Consider the following 9,995-nt stretch of genomic DNA (forward strand, 5'->3'; position numbering starts at 1 on the left):
TACGATCTGATCGTGGAGGAGAATATTTGAGTTACGAGTTTGGTGTACATTTGAAACAATGTGGAATAGTTTCGCAACTCACGCCACTCGGAACACCACAGCGCAATGGTGTGTCCGAACGTCGTAATCGTACTTTACTAGATATGGTGCGATCTATGATGTCTCTTACTGATTTACCGCTATCGTTTTGGGGTTATGCTTTGGAGACGGCCGCATTCACGTTAAATAGGGCACCATCAAAATCCGTTGAGACGACGCCTTATGAACTATGGTTTGGCAAGAAACCAAAGTTGTCATTTCTGAAAGTTTGGGGCTGCGATGCTTATGTGAAAAAGCTTCAACCTGATAAGCTCGAACCCAAATCGGAGAAATGTGTCTTCATAGGATATCCAAAGGAGACTATTGGATACACCTTCTATCACAGATCCGAAGGCAAGACTTTTGTTGCTAAGTTCGGAAACTTTCTGGAGAAGGAGTTTCTCTCGAAAGAAGTGAGTGGGAGGAAAGTAGAACTTGACGAGGTAACTGTACCTGCTCCCTTATTGGAAAGTAGTGCATCACAGAAAACTGTTTCAGTGACACCTACACTAGTTAGTGAGGAAGCTAATGATGATGATCATGAAACTTCAGAACAAGATACTACTGAACCTCGTAGATCAACCAGAGTGAGATCCGCGCCAAAGTGGTATGGTAATCCTGTTCTGGAAGTCATGCTACTAGATCATGATGAACCTACGAACTATGAAGAAGCGATGGTGAGCCCAGATTCCGCAAAATGGCTTGAAGCCATGAAATCTGAGATGGGATCCATGTATAAGAACAAAGTATGGACTTTGGTTGACTTGCCCGATGATCGGCAAGCAATTGAGAATAAATGGATCTTCAAGAAGAAGACTGACGCTGACGGTAATATTACTGTCTACAAAGCTCGACTTGTCGCAAAAGGTTTTCAGCAAGTTCAAGGGATTGACTACGATGAGACCTTGTCACCCGTAGCGATGCTTAAGTCTGTCCGGATCATGTTAGCAATTGCTGCATTTTATGATTATGAAATTTGGCAGATGGATGTCAAAACTGCATTCCTGAATGGATTTCTGGAAGAAGAGTTGTATATGATACAACCAGAAGGTTTTGTCGATCCAAAGGGAGCTAACAAAGTGTGCAAGCTCCAGCAATCCATTTATGGACTGGTGCAAGCCTCTTGGAGTTGGAATAAACGCTTTGATAGTGTGATCAAAGCATTTGGTTTTATACAGACTTTTGGAGAAGACTGTATTTACAAGAAAGTGAGTGGGAGATCTGTAGCATTTCTGATATTATATGTGGATGACATATTACTAATTGGAAATGATATAGAATTTCTGGATAGCATAAAGGGATACTTGAATAAGAGTTTTTCAATGAAAGACCTCGGTGAAGCTTCTTACATATTAGGCATTAAGATCTATAGAGATAGATCAAGACGCTTAATTGGACTTTCACAACGCACATACCTTGACAAAGTTTTGAAGAAGTTCAAAATGGATCAAGCAAAGAAAGGGTTCTTGCCTGTGTTACAAGGTGTGAAGTTGAGTAAGACTCAATGCCCGACCACTGAAGAAGATAGAGAGAAAATGAAAGATGTTCCCTATGCTTCAGCCATAGGCTCTATCATGTATGCAATGCTGTGTACCAGACCTGACGTGTGCCTTGCTATAAGTCTAGCAGGGAGGTACCAAAGTGATCTAGGAGTGGATCACTGGACAGTGGTCAAGAACATCCTGAAATACCTGAAAAGGACTAAGGATATGTTTCTCATATATGGAGGTGACAAAGAGCTCATCGTAAAAGGTTACGTTGATGCAAGCTTTGACACTGATCCGGACGATTCTAAATCGCAAACCGGATACGTGTTTACATTAAACAGTGGAGCTGTCAGTTGGTGCAGTTCTAAACAAAGCGTTGTAGCGGGATCTACATGTGAAGCGGAGTACATAGCTGCTTCGGAAGCAGCAAATGAAGGAGTCTGGATGAAGGACTTCATATCCGATCTAGGTGTCATACCTAGTGCATCGGGTCTAATGAAAATCTTTTGTGACAATACTGGTGCAATTGCCTTGGCAAAGGAATCCAGATTTCACAAGAGAACCAAGCACATCAAGAGACGCTTCAATTCCATCCGGGATCTAGTCCAGGTGGGAGACATAGAGATTTGCAAGATACATACGGATCTGAATGTTGCAGACCCGTTGACTAAGCCTCTTCCACGAGCAAAACATGATCAGCACCAAGGCTCCATGGGTGTTAGAATCATTACTGTGTAATCTAGATTATTGACTCTAGTGCAAGTGGGAGACTGAAGGAAATATGCCCTAGAGGCAATAATAAAGTTATTATTTATTTCCTTATATCATGATAAATGTTTATTATTCATGCTAGAATTGTATTAACCGGAAACATAATACATGTGTGAATACATAGACAAACAGAGTGTCACTAGTATGCCTCTACGTGACTAGCTCGTTAATCAAAGATGGTTATGTTTCCTAACCATGAACAAGGAGTTGTTATTTGATTAACGGGATCACATCATTAGTTGAATGATCTGATCGACATGACCCATTCCATTAGCTTAGCACCCGATCGTTTAGTATATTGCTATTGCTTTCTTCATGACTTATACATGTTCCTATGACTATGATATTATGCAACTCCCGTTTGCCAGAGGAACACTTTGTGTGCTACCAAACGTCACAATGTAAATGGGTGATTATAAAGGTGCTCTACAGGTGTCTCCAAAGGTACATGTTGGGTTGGCGTATTTCGAGATTAGGATTTGTCACTCCGATTGTCGGAGAGGTATCTCTGGGCCCTCTCGGTAATGCACATCACATAAGCCTTGCAAGAATTGCAACTAATGAGTTAGTTGCGAGATGATGTATTACGGAACGAGTAAAGAGACTTGCCGGTAACGAGATTGAACTAGGTATGGGATACCGACGATCGAATCTCGGGCAAGTAACATACCGATGACAAAGGGAACAATGTATGTTGTTATGCGGTCTGAACGATAAAGATCTTCGTAGAATATGTAGGAGCCAATATGAGCATCCAGGTTCCGCTATTGGTTATTGACCGGAGACGTGTCTCGGTCATGTCTACATTGTTCTCGAACCCGTAGGGTCCGCACGCTTAAGGTTTCAATGATAGTTATATTATGAGTTTATGAGTTTTGATGTACCGAAGTTAGTTCGGAGTCCCGGATGTGATCACGGACATAACGAGGAGTCTCGAAATGGTCGAGACATAAAGATTGATATATTGGACGGCTATATTCGGACACCGGAAGTGTCCGGGTGATTTCGGAGAAAACCGAAGTACCGGAGGGTTACCGGAACCCCCCCCAGGAGAAGTAATGGGCCATATGGGCCTTAGTGGAGAAAGAGAAGGGCAGCCAGGGTGGGCCGCGCGCCTCCTCCCCCTGGTCCGAATTGGACTAGGAGAGGGGGGGGCGCCCCCTTTCCTTCTCCTTCCCCACTTCCTTCCCCCTCCTAGTAGGAGTCCTACTCCTACTAGGAGGAGGACTCCTCCTTGGCGCGCCTATAGGGCCGGCCGGCCTCCTCCCCTTGCTCCTTTATATATGGGGGCAAGGGGCACCCCTAGACACACAAGTTGATCCACGTGATCATATTCTTAGCCGTGTGCGGTGCCCCCTTCCACCATAGTCCTCGATAATATTGTAGCGGTGCTTAGGCGAAGCCCTGCGACAGTAGAACATCAAGATCGTCACCACGCCGTCGTGTTGAGGGAACTCTTCCCCGACACTTTGCTGGATCGGAGTCCAGGGATCGTCATCGAGCTAAACGTGTGCTAGAACTCGGAGGTGCCGTAGTTTCGGTGCTTGATCGGTCGGGCCGTGGAGATGTACGACTACATCAACCAAGTTAACGCTTCCGTTGTCGATCTACAAGTGTACGTAGATCACACTCTCCCCCTCTCGTTGCTATACATCACCATGATCTTGCGTGTGCGTAGGAAATTTTTTGAAATTACTACGAAACCCAACACCTATCATCATGGGAGGCCCGATCTTCATCAACATGTTCACCATCACCATCTCATCTCAAACCCTAGTTCATCTCTTATATTCAATCTTTGTGTCAAAACCTCATATTGGTACCTGTGGGTTGCTAGTAGTGTTGATTACATCTTGTAGTTGATGCTAGTTGGTTTATTTGGTCGAAGATTATATGTTCAGATCCTTGATGTTATTCAATACCCCTTTGGTCTTGAGCATGAATATGATTTGTGAGTAGTTACTTTTATTCTCGAGGACATGGGAGAAGTCTTGTCATAAGTAATCATGTGAATTTGGTATTGTTCGATATTTTGATGATATGTATGTTGTTGCTTCCTTTAGTGGTGTCGTGTGAACGTTGACTACATGACACTTCACCATCTTTGGGCCTAAGGGAAGTCAGTGTGGAGTACTCCCTCCGTTCCTAAATATAAGTATTTTTAGACATTTCAAATGGACTACAACATACGGATGTATGTAGACATATTTTAAAGTGTACATTCACTAATTTGCTCCATATGTAGTCACTTGTTGGAATATCTAAAAAGACTTATATTTGGGAACAAAGGTAATAGTTATTAGATGATCGGTTGCTAGAGTGACAAAAGCTTAAACCCTATTTTATGCGATATTCCGTAAGGGGCTGATTTGGATCCATATGTTTCGTAGTTGTGGATGCTTGCGAGAGGGGATAATCATAAGTGGGATGCTTGTTCAAGTAAAAAAACACCTCAAGCACCGGTCCACTCACATATCAAAGTAACAAACGTGAATAAAACAAATATGATGAAAGTGACTAGATGAAATTCGCATGTGCCCTCAAGAACGCTTTGCTTATTATGTTCCGACCCGTTCTTTGCAACAAAAAGGATTGAGTACCTTGTTGCACATTTATTACCGTTACTACTTATTGCTCGTTACAAATTATCTTGCTATCAAACTATCTGTTACCGATAATTTCAGTGCTTGCACACAATACCTTGTCGAAAATCGCTTGTCATTTCCTTCTGCTCCTCGTTGGCTTCGACACTCTTACTTATCGAAATGACTACGATTGGTCCCCTATACTTGTGGGTCATCATCCAGTTGTATATTATTTGCCCAATTCCGGCAAAGTTTGTGAAAATTATGGCCAAAAAATATTTTTAACCATTTTCAAAATTGGCTTAAAACTGTAAAGAATTGGTATACAAAAAAGTATCGCAATTGTTCAGGCTTTCCAATGCCATATCATTTGCTGCCTTCCGACAAACCATTTAGAAAAAAACTGAAAATACGAACTCGGAGTAACTTTGACCATTTTCTAAATAACTTTTAAACCCTTCAAAATTAAGAAAAACTTTTTATATGTAAAAGAAGTGCATTTTCATAAGCTTTCCAGTGCCATATCATTTGCATCAATCCAAGTTGCCGTTTTCAAATTACGCGTAAAAAATGAGCTCGGCTGTTTTGTTTGAGAAAATTCGTCATTTTTCAAATTACTCGTTAACCGTATGAAATTGGAAAAAAATATGTGAAATAAGAGGATTTGCAGCAACTTTTCAATGCCGTATCATTTGCCTCATTCCGATAAACGGTTTAGAAATAGACTCGAAAATGCGTTTCATGTTTTTTTGTATGAAGAAAAACGGTTTGCCAAATTGCTTTTAAACTGTGTTGATTTTGTAAAAACTTAACGTAGGTTGTGATCCACATGTCCATAGCTTTCCAATGGTATATCGGAAGACCCATTTGGACAATGTTCGCGGAAGTTCAACCTCTCCTTGGGTGAAGTTGAACTACTACTGCTGCGACGGGTCGGGTAGTTACCATAATATTATTCTGATCCCGTGATCAAAATAATGTTTATATATATAATAGAAAATGGGTTAGTACTCCTTAGTCTGGAGAAAAAAGGGTACACTGCAAGCCCTTTTAACATACTTTATTTAACATATGTAGCCAATTCACATGAGGTAAAAACATTTAATATTCAATAGCAATTAATTAGGTTAGTTAAGTTTATGCCCTAAAAGAACTTATATTAGTTAACAGGAATGACTAATAGCATGGTTGGAAATTAAGCATTTTTCTGGTCAAATTACATATAAAATTATTTTAATCTGAGTAACGGTTGCAACACGATCATTTTAACATATTTTGTGTAAATAATAAAGACCAGGTACCTAAACGGACTGAAAACAGAGTGAACTAGACCTACTAACATGAAATACTGACCAGTGCCCGGGTGCGCACAACAATGGCTACAGAAGTTGGGCCGAAGCCCAACAAATAAAGAGAACGGAGAGGGATTTAATACTGGACCGTGGGTTATTTTTTTAAGGTGCGTCCCAACGGGATATAAATATTCTAATATGTTAGTTTGTGATTTACCATAATATGCGATTGTGTAAATAAATGTTCATCAGATTTTGTCTGTGATTTACCTTATATTTTGGTCAGAATTGATTTACCTGCCCATAGTATGTGATTTTGTAAATAAATGTTCATTAAATGTACTTCTAATTATCTTTTTATATATCAAAATTTGGTAAGTAAATAAAAGTGAAATTGATTCAGAAGGTACATACACTAAAGTGATTAATTATTATACGGGGAAGGTTCGAGGAAGGGGTGATGGGAAGAAAGATGAATCGGGAATTTTTAATTAGTATAATAATATAGAGATTTCACATAATTCTGTCTTTAACCTCCAAAAAAAGAAAAGTATCTGTCTTCTGATTGGATGTATCTCTCATTGTATAGAAAAAGAAAAGTATCTCTCTCGATTGGGTGTATTCTTTTCTTTCCTAGCCTAAATGATTAACTTGCCACTAATGAGGTGATTTAGTCAAGGTTAATTTCCTTCTAAATTATGTATAATTATGTGCATTGTTCATCGTGATCAAAATAATACACCTTACATACAACCAAAGGAATGGAGGGAGTATAATATGATACACTCCAATTTTTTGATATAATTTTAGCGTATGCTACTACTACTCCCTCCCCGTGCATAATAGTCCCTCCAGTTTTTTATGTAAGGTGTATTATTTTTAGGACGATGATCAAGGCATAATAGTCCCTCCATCTGTTGTGTCTAGATATCATAACACTTCCTTGAATGAATGTAAAAGTGTTTTTTCAACAAATGCATCATTCTTCAGTCTTTTAGTGCTGAGATTTTAGTTACATATCAGTCTTCAGACCCTTTTGTTTTATTTATTTTTCTCTTTGTCAATCAGTGCTTTTAGTCATATTCCCTAAAAAACAATATGTCCTTATTGTATTCTTTATTCAGTCTATTTGGTTTTTTTTCAACGATATGATCTCATTGCATAAAATGTAGGCATCGGTGTACAATATGGATGATGCACGTGATTGGATTGGCACTGCCATCTCCACTGCACTGAAGGAGATCAAGCCCATTTCCATCAAGATCAGCTAGAACCTCCCCTCGACCTGCATCATTGTCCTTTATTTTTTTTCTCTCCCTGAGGTAAGTTGGCATGCTCCCTGTTCATACATATGGACGATGAGATGGATATGGGTTTGATATTACTGATGTTGATGAACTGCTCATTTGTCACTGTCAAACCAGATGAGCCTGAAAGGAACTAAGAGAGATGACTATTCATTTACCAGTCTTGTCATTCTATGTTTTGTCAATATGTCATTGGACTGATGCTTGAATGTATTCATGGACAAACATGTTTGTTGATCAGCTATGATATGTGTTTCCACTGGCTACTTGCCACTTTTTGAGGGGCAGATTTTAGCTTGAGAAGATTTTTGTGAAAACATAGTTGTGCTCTTGCTCTAATGGAAATTCAGAGTGGGGTGTTCCAAACCAGATTGACACAAACAGAAATTTGTGACTGAGTTTTATGCTGAGAGGTAGATACCTGCTTTCCGCTCTTCACCTATCCTAGAACTTGCATCTTATTTTTTGATCACTATAATCTGTCCATTAATCGGTATTCTAGCTGAAAGTTTCAGAGTTGTCAATTATTTTTGAAACTCGCTTCGAAGAGTAGCTGGTCTCTTTTAGGACATATTTGTTGTGTCTTTTCCCCATTTAGAACTACATGTGAACTTTATAGATACGAGAATAAAAGGGCAAAGGCCCAGAGAAAGTTCAATTCCTCTTCTGTTTATTTTCTTTATTCTTTGTTTACATAATGGTTTTGAAACTATGTTTGTGAATTGGATGTATATAGACATGTTTTAGTGTGTTTGTTCACTTGTTTTAGTCCGTATGTAGTCTATATTAAAATATTCAAACACATATTATTTTTGTGAATGGAGGGAGTATTTTTTTTATAATTCTTATGTATGGTAATATTAGTCGAGACGTGCGTTGCACGTGCATACTTACTAGTTATTTTTAGGACGATGATCAAGGCATAAAATTATACAAAGTTAACCTTCGTTAAATCATTAATTAGTGACAAGTAAATCATTTAGGCTAGTAAAGTAAGAGATACACACAATCAGGAGAGAGGTATTTTTTTTTCTTTATAAGGAGAGATACATGCAATCAAAGGAGAGACACTTTCCTTTTTCTAGAGGGCTAAAATCAGATTTTGAGGAATTAGAAAAAATGCACCTTATATTATGAAATTTTATAAAAGAAATAAATACACCTTATAAAGGAACGGAGGGAGTGCACCAGTATGAGGAGTGGAGGGAGTAATAAAAGATCGAGACGCTTGACGATCTAGTACTAGTAGAAAACATCGGGAAACCCCCTCCCCGTGTCGTTCCAACCACCCCAAGGGCCGCCACTCCCACCGTACCGCGGCAATGCCGACGCCGCGAAACCGGAAGGTCCCTGCCCCTGCCCCGCCGCGCCGGCCGCCTCCCCGCCTGGAGTACCGCGCAAAGGACGGCGCGTGGTACGGCGCGCGCATGGCGCTGCAGGGCGACTCGCTGCGCGTCATGTTCGAGGAATTCCGCGAGGAGTTCGACGAGTGGCACGACCCAGACGCGGACGACCTCGCCTCCCCGGGCGACGTGGCCGCGCTCCGCGCCAGGTTCCGCCCGGCGAGCCCGCCCCTCGAGGACGCCCGCTGCGGCGACCTCCGCCGCGGCCAGCCGCTCTGCGTCCTCCGCGCCATGCCCGACGGCGAGCGCAAGTACTACGACGCCGTCCTCGATTCCGTACGCTCTTCGCGCTGCGCCGTCCTCACTTCCTTCTTTCCTCACGCATGTATGTTATGCTTTATCAACAAGCGCCGACCGAATACGCAGGTGAAAAGAGCGGCTCACGTCACCGTGGGCGGCGAGGAGCGGTGCGCGTGCCGCTTCACGGTGCGGTGGACGGACGGGCCGTTCCGCGGCGGCTTCGACGAAGTCGGCGTCGACGAGGTCTGCTGCGTGCGGGACTCGCCGGTCAACGACCCGGTGCTGAGCGAGTTCCTGGACCGCGTGACGAGGTCGTTCGGCTTCTGCGACGGCGAGGAGAACGCGAAGGCGGCGCAGGACTCGCCGGTCCAGGACCCGCGGCTGAACGGGTTCCTGGACCGCGTGACGAAGTCCTTCGGCTTCTGCAACGGCGAGGAGAAACCGAAGGCGGCGGCGTCTCAGGGTACCGGGGCCACGCCGGCCCCGGGCAGCGAGCAGAGCGCGACGGCGGCGCCTCAGGCGAGCGGGGCCACGTCGCTCTGGGGCGGCGAGGGGGGGACTGCCTTCATAATCATCGACTAGGTGTCGCGGCCTGCACTGCATTCCTGCGCTTCTGTTTCGATGTATCCATGTGCCTGCCCTGCTCGACGATTGGTAGAGGGTATTTTGTGCCTTTGCGTTGCTTCATTCAGTTACTGTCTTTGTCTTCCATGTTTCGTGTCTCAAGTCTAATCTTGTTCGGCCCCAAAATGGACGCCATCGTTGGTAGTACTGTACTTGGTAGTCGGTACGATTATGTATCTCTGTTCATGTTGCCATCTTTCCCTGGAAC

At 42.5% G+C, this 9,995-nt stretch overlaps 1 protein-coding gene across 1 annotated transcript; it reads left to right on the top strand.

Annotated features, from left to right (window-relative positions):
- The first annotated feature begins 8,707 nt into the window (after positions 1–8,707).
- LOC125516064 (uncharacterized) lies at positions 8,708–9,885 on the top strand. The gene is made up of 2 exons (XM_048681553.2): positions 8,708–9,199; positions 9,290–9,885. Exons 1-2 carry the CDS (start codon positions 8,843–8,845, stop codon positions 9,743–9,745), a joined length of 813 nt encoding a protein of 270 aa, XP_048537510.1. The 5' UTR covers positions 8,708–8,842; the 3' UTR covers positions 9,746–9,885.
- Positions 9,886–9,995: the final 110 nt, after the last annotated feature.

The sequence above is a fragment of the Triticum urartu genome, chromosome 1A (assembly GCF_056163025.1).
Source record: "Triticum urartu cultivar PI428250 chromosome 1A, HENAU_Tu73, whole genome shotgun sequence".
Classification (NCBI taxonomy): domain Eukaryota; kingdom Viridiplantae; phylum Streptophyta; class Magnoliopsida; order Poales; family Poaceae; genus Triticum; species Triticum urartu.

Excerpts from the sequence above, each read along its gene's own strand:
- LOC125516064 (XM_048681553.2), top strand. The coding sequence starts at position 8,843 with ATGCCGACGCCGCGAAACCGGAAGGTCCCTGCCCCTGCCCCGCCGCGC. Across the intron at positions 9,200-9,289 it reads ACGACGCCGTCCTCGATTCC|GTGAAAAGAGCGGCTCACGT; the intron begins GTACGCTCTTCG and ends CCGAATACGCAG.